General features: G+C 45.7%; 1 protein-coding gene and 1 long non-coding RNA gene across 2 annotated transcripts; both read right to left on the reverse strand.

Moving 5' to 3' along the window:
- Nucleotides 1–2,549: 2,549 nt before the first annotated feature.
- On the reverse strand, nt 2,550–3,449 carry LOC142803474 (uncharacterized). Its single transcript, XR_012894135.1, has 3 exons — nt 3,372–3,449; nt 3,036–3,309; nt 2,550–2,741 (listed from the first exon to the last, which is right to left on the reverse strand). It is a non-coding gene; the product is annotated as an uncharacterized LOC142803474 (long non-coding RNA).
- Nucleotides 3,450–13,420: 9,971 nt separating this feature from the next.
- On the reverse strand, nt 13,421–14,398 carry LOC119185953 (sulfotransferase ssu-1). The gene has a single exon (XM_037434758.2). It carries the CDS (start codon nt 14,396–14,398, stop codon nt 13,421–13,423), a length of 978 nt encoding a protein of 325 aa, XP_037290655.2.
- Between the last annotated feature and the right edge of the window lie 3,745 nt (nt 14,399–18,143).

The raw sequence follows: 18,143 nt of genomic DNA on the forward strand, positions 1-18,143 counted from the left end.
CACACAATTTCAATTTGCATGGGAACAGAGATGACGTGTTGATGAGTTACAGTACAAACAACTACATCAGTGATAACGCATACCTATATTGCATTTTGTTGTAGATATGCGTGCTGAGCCTACAATCAATGCAGTGAGTGGCGGATAACGCATACGTCATTTCCGCTCCTAATCATGACTGGGTCAGCCGGTTGCCTGGGCACTGGGCGCTTGTGCACTAACGTAGTCTGTGTTGATTTGAGTATGCTTGGCTACTCATCTCGGAATATGGCCTTATGAACTTCCGTGCAGGTGACTTAAGCCGCAACCAGTTTTACAACAGTATGATTGCAATGGTCAAAAATTCTGCGGTTCATTATAGCACAGGAAGTTGCTGTCTTTGCTTAACAGAGATAAAAGAACGGCTACGGTTGGTCGCATGGCAGTACTACGTTCTGTAGGTAATTTGGAGGACAGCCACACTGTAGAATACCGGTGGTTTGGAACAGTCAGACCTCAAGAAAAAATGTTGATTCCTTATGGTATTTGTGCTGTTTACGTGTATATCATAAAGTGATAATTCATGAAAGAGAAACTTGAGGACAGATATTAAAATATTAAGCGTATAAGCATAGAGAAATAAAAAAAAAGGTTAAGAGAGGACACTCCCGTAGACCCCAGCGGCCCAATCGACCCTAGCACACCTGGTGGTTTGTGAGAGCAAGTGGCGTGCGCTTCCTGTTTCGGTTTCACTGGCGCAAATTTTGAATTATTTTGCGTAACCAACGTTTGGCTATGACGAAAGTTCATGATTTATGACCACTTTTCATCGCCCAAATGGATAGTTTTTGTAGGTCGTTTTGATTTAGCGATTCCCTGTTTTGTGTTGTTCAGTGGTTCGTGCGAATTGGTCGTGACGTAATTTTTATTTCGATTAAGTTATAATAAAACGAGATGCAGGTAATGATAATTCACTACGGTTTTATTCATCGCGCTTGTGTTTTTCTTTTGGAACAAGTGATCAATGTATATATCAGTCAAAGAGCGAGTATCCGCATTGTTTTATTCAAAGGCAAGGTAGAGTCTGAGAATATAAAAAGCACAATATGACAAAGGTAGACAACAAATGCATCTCGCCTTACAAATAAATTGTAACATATACAGAGAGAACACAGACAACGCACACATCGCTAGAGTTGGCAGAAGCCGAGAAGCTGGTGAAGTATGACACACCGGGCCAGTGGGTAAGTAAGGATCTATGGCAAAAACACAGCGCACAATGCTGATGAAGAAGGAAGAAGTGACATATACACAGCAATGAAGTCGCGAATCACGCCTGGGGTTAACCGAAATACTGCATAGAAAAAAAGAGCGCACAGAAACCACACGACACAATATAGCAGAAAGGCAAAGGTGCAGTGTGCTGGCTGTGCATAAGAACAGCTAGTCCAAAATGAAAAAAAGCAGACTCTATGCCTGCTTGTCCTCAGAAAGGTAGGGCTTTGCAGGTTGCTCACTACGTGAGACAAACTTTATACTACAAACTGGCAGGTCTTGTGGCTCTTCTTATGCGTCGCCTTTATCAAAAACTTAAGATCCCAAGCGATTTGCGTCTGGGTGTTGCTGTGACGCTTGCGAGCTAAAATAGATTGTAGTCATCACTTATCCAGAATTGTGGACCTTAATTGGTCTACGATAGCGGTATTACAGGGCTGATAAATATCAGAAGGAAACCACTTTGACTAATTATTTTTCACAAAGGCTCTACATCGTACGTTATCACTCACAAGCTATATAAAAATAAAATGGCAGCGTCCGCAGCCCCATCAAACGCTACAAGTTTGGGTATTCTTTTGAAAATTTTGATGGGCGAGATGAGGAGGTTGATGAGAAGCTAAAAAACGAAAAGCGTGATAACGTGAACCGTGCCCACTTCATACTGCGTTCCTTACCCGCTCGAAGACATTTCAACAAGCGGCTTTGTTATCGATATATTACTTGAGCTGGAGAGATAAAGCATACACAGTGACCAAGCGACCCACAGTAAAGTGTACAGTTCGCCCGCATTTGCTACAAAAATACGGACAGGATACCCAACATTCTTTTTAAGGTTATGCAAATCACTTCGAGCGAATACACTGTGTCCCTACTCCTCATAGCGGGTGACCTAAACAATGTATGCACCGAAGGAGTGGTTAGTCCAGTTGAACTGAATATAAGCATATAAGACCATAATGAAGTCTGCTGTAACAAAGTAATACCATAACAAAGCTATTGCAGGATTCGGCTCAACTCCAATACTTTAGTGTAAACTCGCAGCTAATTGCTAACGTTTGAACTTGTCAAGCTGTATGCCTGAGATTGAAGACTGGAACCTAAACCTAAGTTTCGGTTCACAAAACGCACATGCCAACATGAACGAACCCGGCAAAACATTTTCAGAAACTTCGCGCGACAACCAGCAAAGCAGAAATTAAAATCGCCAACACTTGACAGATGGTGATACAAAACATCGCACACTTTCAGGTGATGTGCAGTGGCCTCAATCAAGGCAAGAATGTGAGATTCAAGTTGTTTTACATATGCAAAAGCTGCTTCTGATGGCACAGTGAGATTCCCAAAAAGTTTGCTGGGGACGTGGTATGCTTTGAGCATTGTGAAATACTGGTGGGTCCGCTGTGCTGCTACTTTGGCTTGCAGATGTTTAATGGTTTACTTGTACTTCATTGATGGAGACATTGTCGTTGGCACACAGGAACGCACTGCAATAAACAAAAAATGGATGTAAAAGCGAAGAACAACAAATCCCATACGAGCACTTTCCTCGCTCTTTCAGACCCAAGGTGCACAACTTTCTGTGGTGCAAAGTTTTCCATTCCACTACCTAAAAACAAACCATTCACAATGTTGACAATGCACAAAAAAACGAAAATCACTTAGAGCCCACCCTTACATTTTGTAAGTGCACACGTAGTGTCCTTTTTAGGATAGTTTCCTCAGAATGTCCTAAACATAAAATAGCACATTAAAAACAGCTGTAATAAAAGCATAGTCACCATTTTCTCTAGGGCACTCAGACGTGGAGCTGTTGGCGGAGACATCTTCTGGAGGGTCTTGTGAAGCTTGTTCAGTGCCTCGGACAGTGCTGTCGGAACAATCTTGCGAGCGGCCTGCGGAAGTCTCAATATCAATCCACTCTGGTGTTGAAGTGAACATACAACTTACCGGTCACACAAGTTTTTTTTGTGACAGCTGAACGACTGGTTAACGTTTTCTCCGGCAAGACGAAGTCAGCAGAAATTCTTTCACCAGCTACAAGGGAGCTGCCACCTGCAGAGGTTTGGTCAACAGTCAATTTGGGTAAAAAAAAGAAATCGCGACATTGAACGCACCCTGCTCATCGGGGCACCTCAATGTGTGGGAGCCGCTTTTTGAAGCCTCTACCGCAGGTCCTGAAGAAATGAAATTACGACAACATGTCAGTAAGAGGCTTAAAATAACACAAACTGAAGCTCATCCACACCTTGCAGTGCAGCTTCTGCAGTCATGTCACAGTCACAATTTGAAGCGACGCTCGGAGAACGTGCATATATGTGCAGTTGGTACAAGTTACAAAGCTTGTAGCATGGGGAAACTTAAACAGCTCTTTCAAACGCATAAATTGGTCGAACGTGGGAGAAAAGAGAAGGCGCCAACTACGAAACAAGTAATTCGGGATTTTTGGAATTATCAACAGTGCCAGCTTTCACCGATGAAAGGTATATGTACATGTGCACTCAGGCTTGAAGATAACGTGAAATAGCCATTTAAAGTCTTTCAAAACAAGTCGCGCAGGTCAAGAGCATCAAAAAACGACAGAAATGTAAAGCTGCTGTTAGGAAGGTAATAGCCCACAATTCACAAAATTTAAGACTTTCCAAGTGTTACTTCTATAGTGAGGTTTCTTCATCGGTTACAAAGATCTTCGCGGTTAACTGTCGCCACCTATTCAATACAAGTGGCTGCTATTGCACATATTTGAGTTTCAGTCAATCACTTACATGGTGCAGCGGGTTGCACACTGGGAACAGCCATTCTTGTAAGCCTTGTGTGCCCAGGGTCCATGAAACTTTGAGCAGTAAAATGGTCGCTACAAACCATGTACGTTGCATACTATAGGCTGGCCGGCTTACTCAGGAGACCATCGCGTCCAGCATACTGCATCCATGCTTTCATCCTGCATTGGCAATGAACTATCAGCTGAAAGGGGAAGTGATTGAATAGTGATTTTTTTATTGTTACCCTCACTGAGCAAGTACGAACAGTAAGCCTAAAGACATGCGAACCATACAAAAGCTTTAACACACCTGCCGCCCCGTGGTATGCGGAAGAAACTCGTACCAGGCTTCTTGTGGGTTCTGCCATTGTTGAAGCACCACGATACACAGCAGTAGCTGCCGTAGCTTGGACCGCCGGACGGCATGGCATCAGGGCGGTATGAAAATGTTAGTAAGTGGATGCTTCGCTGTCAAATTACGAAAAAGATATGTGCACGTCATAAGTGTACCAACAAACCCCTTTGAATGATTAGCTAATCGATGCACAATACAAAACCAGTGAGACCTCTCTGACCCATAAAACTCTGACTTACAAAGATATACGTCAAGACCACGTACAAAGATCTTCAGAAGTTTCCAGGCCGCTATCCCTTGTAATGCAATAGTATCGCGGCCTGGGAACTTTAGAACACCTTCGTACGTACGCAGTATCAGCAGTACATGGGGAAGAAAAATCGTAGTTGAAATTTGTGCGGTAAAATTATATTGGAAACGTCAATAAAATTTGTGAGCAGCTTGCACTAGTGGCACAAGGCTAGCGAAGAAACGAAGATGATGGCCACTTAGCTAGTCCAGATTTGCCTCCGGCACACCAAGAATTATTCGTGTTCCGAGCCTTCGGGAAACGCGTCGTGAAGCATGCGAGGCCCAGCGATCGCTTCTCAATATTTTGCACCGTGCCACCGAGCCTATGACCTAGCTGCCTAGCTATGCTCAGCGCACAGACGCTCGCGTCCGTGGCAGACGCAGCACGCGTCGCCTCGGCTTGACGCCGTGCCGCCTTTGCTATACTGCATACGTTGCACAATGTTCCCGTCTAGCCGCCGCATAGAGCCACAAACTTTCTTTTTAGCGAACCTCCCAGTCCTTACAAGCTTTAGAAAAAGGTTACAACTGCGTGAATGAGGCGCCACGTAAGAAACAAACTCGCACACACGAAGCGCAACGTGTGTGTGCATCTTTCTATATATGTTGCATGGTGTCTTATTCGCGCAGGTGTAATCGTTTTCTGAAAAAAATTACCCAACAAGACCAACAACATGTCATTCAACAAGCTTCGCTTGAAAACGTGCCTCACCTGTTATCTCACGCACAAAAACGCCGACGCAGCCGACGTTGACGAAAGCGCCGAAAGCTTCTTGCTGTCAGTCATGCATTGGCTTGTCGCTGGGTAGATGGCGTTTATGACAGTACGGCTGAAGAAAAATAATCGCGTAAGGTGTGTTGAATAAATTGTTTTTATGTATAAAGAACATACCAAGTTTGGGCGTATAATTATTATTTTGTGAAAACAATTTCGTTGCATTGATTATAACTGTTTTTTTTGCGCTTGCGCCCTCTGACGTTTGTTGAGAGCACTAGTTGGTTACGTAGTCGTGACGCACTTCCTGAGGCCAGGTTTCGCGGAGTGTCCTCATTGTCTTCTTCTTTCTCTATGGTATAAGTCTGTCTGGTCATTGTCGCAGAGGAATTCTGTATAATGTTCCGACTTGCGAAGCCAAAAAGTTCATTGAACGGGACCTGTAGTACGTGTAGCTTGGCGTGCTGCAAACCCAAAGAGTCATATTTGTGTTCATAGAGTTAAGCCGGGCACTCAAAGGACGAGGGCATTACAGGCAGAACAGACAGAAGCGGTGAATGTTGTCACGCGCTAAGAGCTCGAATGAACGTACAGAGGGACGCGACTGTCCAAAATCTCAGAGACAAAAAAGGACGTCTCCGCTGGCACGGGTTGCTCATCTTCGTTTTCCTTGTTCACCGGCAAAGAACTGACCCACTGTTCACTGGCACAGGACACCAGGTGGCATTACTCCTTCTCCCAAGAGAGCATCGACCCGATGCTCAAACAAAAGTGTGCACAGCAATGGGTCGAAGTAGGTAACATAAAGAAACATTAAACAAATTAGTGCACGAGAGAAAATGCCTCCTGGGCCCGGCAATCGGAAATAAACCGCATTCACTGTTCACATAAAGAGTTCACTGGCACAAGAAGAAAATTCGCATCACCGCGTAAAGTATGGTTTTAGGCGGACTACGTGTACAGTCTCTGGGTGTGGTAACCTGCGCTGGGATGATGGCGAGGCTCCGTCTGGAACCACTTCGTAGTTCACGTCGCTCACACGTCTGAGTACTTTGTAAGGTCCAAAGTACTTCCTCAAGAGTTTCTCACTGAGACCTCGCCGCCTAATGGGTGTCCGAACCCAAACTTGGTCACCAGGTTCATAATTAACTTCTCGATGGTGGGTGTTGTACCGCCGTGCATCTGCGCACTGTTGAGTTCGGATGTGCACATGGGCCAGTTGACGTGCTTCCTCAGCGTGCTGAATGTACTCATTGATGTCGGGGGCTAATTGGTCGAGCTTGTCGATGTCCTCATATGAAATCATGGCGTCCAGCATAGTTCTAACATCTCGGCCATAAACAAGCCGGAATGGTGTGAAGCGTGTAGTTTTCTGTATTGCAGTGTTATACGCAAATGTTACGTACGGCAGGATGTCGTCCCACGTTTTGTGCTGCACATCCACGTACATAGAGATCATGTCAGCTAGCGTTTCGTTTAACCTTTCTGTTAAACCGTTACTCTGAGGGTGATACGCAGTGGTCTTTCGATGGGTTGTGTAACTAAACCTGAAGATATCATTCCAGAGTTTCGCTGTGAATGATGTCCCTCGATCAGTGATGACATGTGATGGGGCACCATGCCGTAGCACAATTTGATGCATAAAAAAACTGGCAACTTCAGATGCGGTCCCTCGTGGCAACGCCTTCGTCTCAGCGTAACGCGTCAAATAAACGGTTGCGACAATAATTCATTTGTTGCCAGAAGAAGACAAAGGAAACGGGCCTAGGAGGTGCATCCCCACTTGCACAAACGGTGTACGTGGTGGATCGATCGGTTGTAGATAGCCTGCAGGCTTTAAATGTGGTGTCTTGCGACACTGGCATTCACGGCATCCCTTCACGTAGCGTTTGACACAGGCAGACATTTTAGGCCAGTAGTATAGTTGTCGCACCCGATCCATAGTTGTCGAGTAGCCCAGATGGCCAGATGTGGGCTCGTCGTGGCAAGCTAATAACACGTCATCGCGGAGGGCTTCTGGCACGACGAGAAGATGAGATCTGTCACCAGCACAGGCGTTCCTTTTGTGTAAGACGCCATTTCCTAGGCAAAATGATGGCAACGTTCGCGACATCAGACGAGGAATGGGCGCACTGCCACCTTCTAAATGATCTATAATCATTCTTAGATTGGCGTCATTTTGTTGATGCGACATCAGATCCGGTCCGCTGACAGTTGCCACGGAGGCGCCGTCCCCTTCTGCGCTAGTACTGGCGGATTGAAGAGGTGCTCGTGATAGCGTGTCGGCGTCTTCGTGCTTTTTGCCTGACTTGTACACGATGGTGACATCAAATTTCTGAAGGCGCAGACTCCATCGTGCTAATCTTCCTGAAGGGTCTCGTAGATTGGTCAACCAGCACAAAGCAAGATGGTCAGTCACCACTTTAAATGGTCTTCCATATGAGATACGGCCTAAGCTTTGTAATTGCCCAAATGACCGCGAGACATTCTTTCTCTGATGTGGAATAGTTAGATTCTGCGCGAGACAGTGTGCGACTTGCGTAGGCTATCACCCGTTCAATGCCATCTTGTCTTTGTACCAAAATAGCTCCAAGACCAATATTGCTGGCATCAGTGCGTACTTCAGTGTCAGCATCTTCATCGAAGTGGCCGAGCACGGGAGGGGAAGGGAGCCGGTGCTGTAGTTCCGCAAAGGCAGTCTGCTGTTCGTCAGCCCAGACAAATGGTGTGTCATCACGCGTGAGGCGTAATAGTGGCTCCGCAATGTTAGAGAAATTTTCAATAAAGCGCCGGTCATAAGCGCACAGACCCAGAAATCGTCGAAGACTTTTCTTGTCAGTTGGAGGTGGAAAAGCAGTGACGGCAGCAGTTTTGTCAGGATCAGGCCGAACACCAACGGCGCTCAGGACGTGACCAAGAAACTTTAATTCTTCGTAACCGAAATGACATTTCTCAGGCTTGAGTGTGAGATCGGCCGATCTAATGGCTTCGAGCACATTCCGAAGGCAACGAAGATGCTCGTCAAACGTTTCTGAAAATACGACATCATTGAGGTAGACGAGACAGCTTTTCCACTTGAGGTCTGCCAGGACGGTGTCCATCATTCGCTGGAATGTGGCTGGAGCGGAACAAAGGCCGAAAGGGAGCACTTTGAATTCATAAAAGCAATCCGGCGTTACAAAAGCGATCTTTTCGCAGTCACGTTCATCAACCTCTATTTGCCAATAACCGCTCTTCAAGTCGACGCACGAAAAATACTTCGCGCGTCACAGCTTGTCCAGAGAATCATTGACTCTGGGCAACGGGTACACGTCTTTCTTTGTGACATTGTTCAACTTTCTGTAGTCGACACAAAAGCGAAGCGTGCCATCTTTCTTTTTCACAAGAACGACTGGTGATGACCAAGGGCTGCTTGAAGGCTGTATCACGCCATCCTTAAGCATTTCCTTAACCTGCGTTTGAATCGCGTGCCGTTCGGTTGGCGAAACACGGTAAGGCTGCTGCCGTATGGGATGCGCGTCGTCGTAGGTGATAATACGGTGTTTCGTTATCGGTGTTTGACGTATCTTTGAAGAACGTGCAAAGCTTGTGTGGAACTCCAGCAACAGCTCGCTCAAACACTGCTTGTTCGCTTCAGAAAGCGTTGGATTGATGTCGACGCTGCGAAAAGGCGCTTCAGCAGTGCCGATGGCCTCGGAAGCAAAACACTCTGTGACATTGGCGATTGGGTCGGCGTAGGTGATGACAGTTCCAGGAAAAAGGTGCCGGTGCTCGTAGCTGAAGTTTGTGACAAAAACGTTGCAGTGATCATCACGAAGGTCGACAAGGCTTCTCGCTACGCAGACACCCTGAGAGAGCAACAGCGAGTGATTGCTTTCTACGACTGCTTCACCATGCATCACTCCGTCCCACGCTACCTGAACCACAACAGTCGCACGGGGTGGTAACGTGGCAGCGTCGTCGACGACGTGAAGAGACACTCGGGAGTGGCTGGGGTCGGCGTAAACTGTTGTGGCGTTTGTGGTCGCGAAAGTGACTAGACGTCGTCGAATGTCAATTATAGCCCCATGCTCTCTGATAAAATCCACACCAATGATAAGGTCTCGATAATACTGCCGGAGAACGCTCAAACTGGCAACAAATGTAAAACCGCGGACTTGCAGTCTTGCCGTGCACATACCGAGTGGCGTGACGATATGCCCGCCAGCTGTACGAATTGGCGTTCGATTCCAAGGCGTCGTTACTTTTTGAGAAGAGCGGCCAGCTTTTCGCTAATTATGGAATAGTCCGCATCAGTGCCCACTAAAGCGCTGACTTCGCGACCATCTAGCAGAACAGGAATATCTAAGGAAACTCTTCCGCAATCAGCCGGTGGTGTCGTTGTCGATATATCGTCGGTATCTTCAGTCGACGTTGATAGGGGGTCTTGAGCATGACCATCCTGAGCGGCTTTGCCCCTGAAGGTCGCTGAGGCTAGTTTTCCCGACGCGGGCTAGGTGACCGGCCTGGCGCCACGCCCGCATAGGTGCGATGATTTCGCGGGAACCGCCGCGGTGATGGAGAGCGTGAGTAGTGCCGAGATGTCGATCTGCACTGCTGAGCAACGTAGTCAGTGATTTCCGGAGGCCGCTGGCCGAACCTAGGAGGTGGGGAGTTGGCCGAAAAACCACGAAGTCCCAGCTCTCGATAAGTGCACTGTCGGTAGATGTGCCCAGGTTCACTACAGTGATAGCAAAGGGAACGTCGATCGGGGGCCCGCCACACGTCTGATTTTCGCGGAATCGGTCGGCGGTCACTGAGGTAGGGCCTGCTTGGACTGCCTGAAGCATGGCTGGGGCTGTGGTATAAGGCGGAGTGAAATGTGGTGCAGGTTGGCGCAGAGTTTGATCTGCCGGAAGCATGGCAGGGGCCGTGGTGGGAAGCGGAGGCAAAGGTGGTGCAGGCTGGAGCAGAGTTTGCGCATACGACATGCGAGGGAAGTCATTTAGGGGCCGCGGCTCTGTCTGACAGAACAGTTCTCGTAGTGCCTGCTGAACTTCATCTCGGACGATGCCAGACAGAGAACTGACAGTGGACGCCGAGGGTACACATAACTTCTGCAGTTCTTCGCGAATTACAGAGCGTATGAGCTCTCGGAAGAAGTCGACGTGGGCCCCAAAACTACCCATGTAGTCCGTAGCAGAAGCAAAGTTGACTTGGACTTGTCGCTCGTACGTCTGGGTCCGTTGCCGAAGCATGCTTTCAATCAGGACGGCTTCAGCAAGAAACTCTGACGTAGTCTTGGGGGGGCTTCGTAAAAGACCACCGAACAACTGCTCCTTCACTCCACGCATCAGGTATCGCACCTTCTTCTCTTCCGGCATGGGACGGTCGGCTCATCGAAAAAAACGCGTCATGTCCTCAACATATATTGCTACGCCTTCATTTGGCATTTGCATACGGCACTGGAGTTCACGTTCAGCTCGCTCTCGGCGATCGGGACTTGCATACGTTTCGAGAAGCCGGCGTTTGAAGTCCATCCGTGACGTGAACACACCTGCCCGGTTTTCGTACCAAACACGTGCCCCGTCATTCAAACTGAAGTAGACATGTCGTAGCTTGTCTGTGTCATCCCACATGTTATGAGCGGCAACGAAGTCATAGTGAACTAGCCAATCTTCAACATCCTCATGGAAAAAGGACCATGAAAGGGATTCCGCGTTCGTGGTTTGAACAGCGTATATTGCAATGGCGTTGCGCCTTTTATACCGGCTGTGTTGGAGCCGCTTGGGACGGCGCTGCCTGCAATAGTTGGGGCCGTCATCTCTTCTGAGAGAAATCCGAACTCGGGGTCCAGTCCACGGATCCTGCGGCTAGCACGGTTAACAGGCGTAACCACCGGTATGGGGCTGGAGCTTCTTGTGCTGGGAGGGGTTCGGTGCATAGGGTACCCAGCACCTCCACCAGTTGTCACGCGCTAAGAGCTCGAACGAACGTACAAAGGGACGCGACTGTCCAAAATTTCAGAGACAAAAAAGGACGCATCGCTGGCACGGGTTGCTCGTCTTCGTCTTTCTCGTTCACCCGCACAGAACTGACCCACTGTTCACTGGCACAGAACATCAGGTGGCAATATACACGGAAACATGGTGGAGACTCAGGCATGCGCAAATGTGTAGGCATCGAATAGCGAGAATTTTTTTTCTGCATGAGAATAATGATGGTGCGCTGACACATTTCTGGCCTAGCTCACGTATTGGAGCCGATTCTACGATGAACCGCGTAGTTACATCTTTGCACATCGTTTAAAGTTAGCACCTGCGTGTGTCCTCCCTGTCCCGTCCTCAAAATTTCAGTGCCTCGCTTAACCTTACGGGCATGTTAATACAACAAAGCGAACTATTAGTCCATGTTAAGTATTTGTGTTGATTGTGTAGACGAGGAAAATTCGCAGTTTCATTGCAAGAGCGAAGCAATCGATACGACAACGATAAATTTGAATCTTATTTGTGTATTACTTTTTTACTGTTGTCTTAGTGTTTGTGCTTGATTTTCGATTACGTGCGAACCAGGGCAGGTGTTAACCTGTCTGGGTAAGCTTCAGAAAATAAAAGCGGAAAGGAAAGCCACCTCCGTAGTGAGTGATGCGGTGTCTGTGCCGTCTATAAAATAACAGCATGCTGACTTATAGAAGCATCTCTGTATTCTAAGCGACCAGAATATGCTGGGTCTTCGAGAAACAGATGTACAGTAAGTCTATCTGTAACTTGGTCAGTACCACGTAGGATATGAGCCATTTTGTCGGCAAAAACGAGACGAGTGGAAATGCAATTGGTTCAAGTGCGTCATCTTGGCCTTAGACTGCCTAGGACGTCACCATTGGGTTTAGAACTGAAGAAAAAAAACACGCTTTCACCCATGACGCCAAGAACCTTAATTACGGAAGTTCCTTTCAAGAGGCACGCGTCTGACACATAGGCAGGTGGATGTCTAGGTGCTGAAAAAATTCATAGTCATCGCATACTATGAATATTTCTCTACACGAATATATGGTTCAAGTGCGTCATCTTGGCCTTAAACTGCCTAGGACGTCACCATTGGGTTTAGAACTGAAGAAAAAAAACACGCTTTCACCCATGACGCCAAGAACCTTAATTACGGAAGTTCCTTTCAAGAGGCACGCGTCTGACACATAGGCAGGTGGATGTCTAGGTGCTGAAAAAATTCATAGTCATCGCATACTATGAATATTTCTCTACACGAATATAAACTCACAGACCAGACTACAAAGCTCACTTTACTCTGTGGGAAGCCCACACGCTTTCTGTGCATCACTCCCTCTCATATAAAAAAAAACAACCATAAATCATCGGAAGAAACCAACTGCGTCGACCAAGGCGGTGTCGTAGTGACGTGGCCAGGCCACCAACCCGAAAGTCACGAGTTTGATCCCAGCCGCAGCCGTCACATTTCGATGGAGGTGAAATACTAGAGGTCTGTGTACTCTGCGATGTCAGCGCACATTAAAGAACCACATATGAGTCCTGCAGCCGTCCACTATGGTGTGCCCTAATATTGTATTGTGATTTCGGCATGTAAAGCTTCACACAATATTATTATAAAATTCGTAATAAACGCTTAGTGGTGTGTTCTTTACTGTGACACAATTCCAAAAACAAATGAGTTAAGAAGTGAACTGCTCAAGCCCGCTGCTCTCGGTTTATTTTTCAGAGGTGCATAGGACAAGATTGATCACTTCATCTGTAAATTCAGCTCGTCCAGCAATTTAAAAAAACTGAGCGTTTCAACACAAGACTACGGTATGCCAGTGATGCGAGATTGCAGTGACAGATTTAATTAGTTTTGCGTACCAAAATAAAAACTCTCTTCTGTGGCATGTATTATATACTTTCATGAAACCTCGACTATGCGATATTTTTTTTTTAATTTGCATTCGCTGTACAATATCTAGGCATTTTTGTAACTGTTTTCACTATTAGAACTTCTCCCGCCCCGAATCAGCTCATCACGAGCGCCTTGCCTGTAATCTGGCAGAGGCTCTACATTACTGCTCACCTCGCATGGCATTCTTTGTTTCTCCCACAATGTTGGTCCATAAACACATAACGTCAGAACCTTTTGTTCTCTCGGTAATTCTGACGTTCATCTTTTGCAACTGCCATTTCGTGAAATGCTCTTTCCAGCCACCTACAATACCCTTCCGAACAAACGAATACTTGCTTCTGTCTCCCTGGTATCCAACTTTGGCATAAACTTCTCGACCTTTGAAGAGGCCATTCATCGCTGGATTTTCTTCACCCTTAAGGTCCAAAACAAGCACCTTTTTCATGTGTTCCACCGTCGACCTCTCCATCAATGTACGTAGAAGGCAGTCGTTCGTTTCCAGTGCCCTGCCATATCGTTCGTCCAAAAAATATGCAAGCTTTAGCACAACCGAGCGTGTGTCCTCCTTGATTTGCTCGTAAGTGACGAAGAGTACGTTGGGCTCATCTTTCAGCGCGTAACCAGCCAAGAGGTGATCAAAGTAGTCACCGTACCCAAAGTCGCCCCTCAAGAACGAGTCGAGAAACTCGTCGAAGGTCCCGTCTTGGAAGCGGAACGGACTCAGATTCGAGACGTGGTGGTAAAAGGAGACGCAGCAGTCCCAGGGATTGCGCGCCACGTACACGTACTTGGCGTCCGCGTCGAGGTGTTTCTTCCGCGGTGGGTCCAGGTGCGTCAACATCGCTCTGTAGGGAAGCGTCCGTTCGCCGTTGTCGGGTTTCCAGCCCTCGATGCCGGCATATTCGACAGATCGGCCACTGCTCGAAAACTCTTGGTAGTTCCTGATGGGCCGCCCTTCGTTTAAAACTAGGAGCGTCAGATACTGCATCCAATGTGTGCCACACTTTGGATAAGACATCTGGAGGATGTCGCCTTTCACTGGCGTGAAATGCAGGGCTTTTCTTAAGATATCCGGTTGGACTATAGCGGAGCGTCGGACGCCGTCGATGACTTGGTAATACGGTGATCTGGGAATCATGGCTGCCGGCATTATATATAAGTAGCAGGCTCCTATGCAACCAGAGTTTCCAATGGCAGTGCACTCTTTGCACTGCAGCCTACGAGCTCGCAGTTACACGGCAGCTCATGAAGACACGCTGATGACTAAAGGCAAGCGTACTGAGTGAAAACAAACCCATTCATACACCCTCTCAGCGGAGTTCATATATTCAAACCTGTTCGACACGTGGCGAGCTCCTAGCTCATCTGCGCGAGCGTCAGTCATTGTTTTTGGTGCTCCTATCACTGTTATCAAGCGTTTAACGGCGACCTGTCACACAAAGATGTCTCCCTTTTTCAGTGCACTGGTTGAGTTCGGCCACGTGCGAACGCACAGCTAAACAATTACATGTGCGCGATTTTTTCAGAGTGGTCAGCTTGCTGCAGCCATTCCCACACCTTTATCTTCATGGCCGGCGTACCACAACTACTAATCTCCGGCAGCATTAATGTCGTGGCCACTTTTCAGTGCCCCATTAGGCATAATTGCTGGTGGGATTTATCTTTCTACGTGTCTATCCGCAGCATCTGGCACTTGCGGGTCTAGACATCGGTTACCTAAACAACGTTAGGTATCTCCACGCTTGAAAGCTCCGGCAAAGTAATGAAACCACAAAACACAGTTTTTCAATACTTCGTTTCAGGTCTATCCCAAAATAACAACGTTCGACTACCAATAGATCCAACAGCACGATGCACTAGCATTGTAATAAGGCTTGATAACAATGATAGTTGAAAAAAGCATAGAATTTCTTGGAAATCCTGCAAGGCTAATGCTAATACGTGAATTTTAGTGTAAAAAAAGTTCGAAGGAGCAAAAGATGTTTTGCTTACACCTATATAGCCAAAAATTTTGGAATACGTGATATAACTGAGTAACAAAAACTTGAGAGAAAACGCCACTATGCTTCTTCTAGCCGCAATAAGCCAAATAAAGCAGTACAGTTCTTCAAACAGTACCGGCTGTGAATACTACATATTTATATATATATATATATATATATATATATATATATATATATATATATATATATATATATATATATATATATATATATATATATATATATATATATATATATATATATATATATATATATATATTTGAGATAGTTTTCAATGCGCTAAAAAGGTCTAGCGTGAGCAAAGGAATAGAAGTTGTAAAAAAACTTTGCGTACTTTTGCTCAGAAGACATGAAATACGAGGAGGAAGGTTAAAAGCGGCTGTGTGAAGAAACAATGGCACTTCGTCTAATTTTCCTGTCTTGGCAAGCTATGCTCTTACGTGACGCAAAATGCTAGACGCAAGTTATACATTCGTTTTTTTTTACTTCGCATGCTCGGTAAAGAAACCTACTCCCACCATGGTAAAACCGGCTAACACAGGCTCGAGAAGCTGTTTCAACGCGACTGTTGCAAAGATATATAAGTGGCAGGCACAAAAATTGAAAAAGAAGAAAGCACAGCCACTATAAGTCACGTTCAACGTGTGGCAGTTTATGCCTTCATAGTGCCAGAACCTGCTCAAAAATTTAGAGACGTGCTGCAGGATTATACGCAAGATGCCGCCGTCATCGGAAAGAATTCTGTTTAAAAACCAAAGTAATTCAACGTGACAAATCCTCTCTCTCCAAAGGTACACGCCAGGTGGCAAACGTCTCCAGATTGTGAGCATGCCCCGAATGCACACAGTGCATATTATCCCAACTGTGTAAACAGCCCACAGATGTTGACTGCTCCCACTTTCCCCTTAATAATAACGAATCACTCTTCTTCGACAATATAGTCGGTATTCGCTGCCAACATGATTTAAACTTCTGGGCCACCCAGCCGTCCCTAAACATTGAACTCTAAATGTTTGTACACAAAGTTCTAGTTAATAGGCTTTCGCGCTTCATTCTTTGCCTCTTCCTTTTGTAGTCAACGTTGATCACCTTGAACTTCTTTCCTTTGCTGACAAAGCAGGAGTGTGCAATGTTTTATCTCGCTGTGTTATCTTTTTCTTTGGCTAGGGGCAATGTTCTCTTTTAGCGGCTCGTGTGATAGGATATGCACGTGCCTACGAAAAATCATCGTTCAAGAACTCCATACAAACGGCCCATCGACAATGCATGCAGTCGTGGCCGATTGTGATGACGAAGACCAAAACTGGCACTCTGACAGACGCGCATGCTAGGCAAGCGAGGAAGAAGAAGCAGAATAAGAACAGCTGGCCCAGGATCGGCCACTAACAATAGGAGAACAACAACAACAACAACATCGGGTGTTGTCTCTTGTTCTTTGTCTCGCTCATCACAATATATATATTACACAGAGCCCCTGGTAGGTGCCAGCATCATGTCATTTTATTGAAGCATATTCATAGCGTCTCATTTCGCGCCACACGTAATAAACACAGTGGTCTTTCGGATTGCGTAATTCTCCGTTTTTCAAAGAAAGAAACGATCTACGTAATATGTACGTATTCATGCTGCACCTGAAACATACGCAACAATCTCTTTTTGAATGACAATGTTCATAAGCATGAACGCAGCCATCAGATCAAACTGGGTGGGCGTTGAGCAAGGGCTTAAACTTTCATCGGGTGGTTGGATAGTTCGAAAGACAGACCAACAGATCGACAGACAGGCGCACCGAAATTTATGTGTTGAATTATCTCAAGAACTTACTATCGTCCTTGAAATAGGCTCACGGAACCACGTCCATCGCACGCTTTCCTGTCTCCGTTTTCACACACGCACAAATGCAGCACGTCCACCTGTTCTTCGCATGCACAGTGCGTCGCCCCGCATGCTGCACAAAGGCACTGCGTGCAGTCTCAATGAAGATGTCTTAGTGTACACTATGTCCTAGTAGTAGTAGTAGTAGTAGTAGTAGTAGTAGTAGTAGTAGTAGTAGTAGTAGTAGTAGTAGTAGTAGTAGTAGTAGTAGTAGTAGTAGTAGTAGTAGTAGTAGTAGTAGTAGTAGTAGTAGTAGTAGTAGTAGTAGTAGTAGTAGTAGTAGTAGTAGTAGTAGTAGTAGTAGTAGTAGTAGTAGTAGTAGTAGTAGTAGTAGTAGTAGTAGTAGTAGTAGTAGTAGTAGTAGTAGTAGTAGTAGTAGTAGTAGTAGTAGTAGTAGTAGTAGTAGTAGTAGTAGTAGTAGTAGTAGTAGTAGTAGTAGTAGTAGTAGTAGTAGTAGTAGTAGTAGTAGTAGTAGTAGTAGTAGTAGTAGTAGTAGTAGTAGTAGTAGTAGTAGTAGTAGTAGTAGTAGTAGTAGTAGTAGTAGTAGTAGTAGTAGTAGTAGTAGTAGTAGTAGTAGTAGTAGTAGTAGTAGTAGTAGTAGTAGTAGTAGTAGTAGTAGTAGTAGTAGTAGTAGTAGTAGTAGTAGTAGTAGTAGTAGTAGTAGTAGTAGTAGTAGTAGTAGTAGTAGTAGTAGTAGTAGTAGTAGTAGTAGTAGTAGTAGTAGTAGTAGTAGTAGTAGTAGTAGTAGTAGTAGTAGTAGTAGTAGTAGTAGTAGTAGTAGTAGTAGTAGTAGTAGTAGTAGTAGTAGTAGTAGTAGTAGTAGTAGTAGTAGTAGTAGTAGTAGTAGTAGTAGTAGTAGTAGTAGTAGTAGTAGTAGTAGTAGTAGTAGTAGTAGTAGTAGTAGTAGTAGTAGTAGTAGTAGTAGTAGTAGTAGTAGTAGTAGTAGTAGTAGTAGTAGTAGTAGTAGTAGTAGTAGTAGTAGTAGTAGTAGTAGTAGTAGTAGTA

Source organism: Rhipicephalus microplus, chromosome 3, assembly GCF_043290135.1.
Source record: "Rhipicephalus microplus isolate Deutch F79 chromosome 3, USDA_Rmic, whole genome shotgun sequence".
NCBI classification, from domain to species: Eukaryota; Metazoa; Arthropoda; class Arachnida; order Ixodida; family Ixodidae; genus Rhipicephalus; species Rhipicephalus microplus.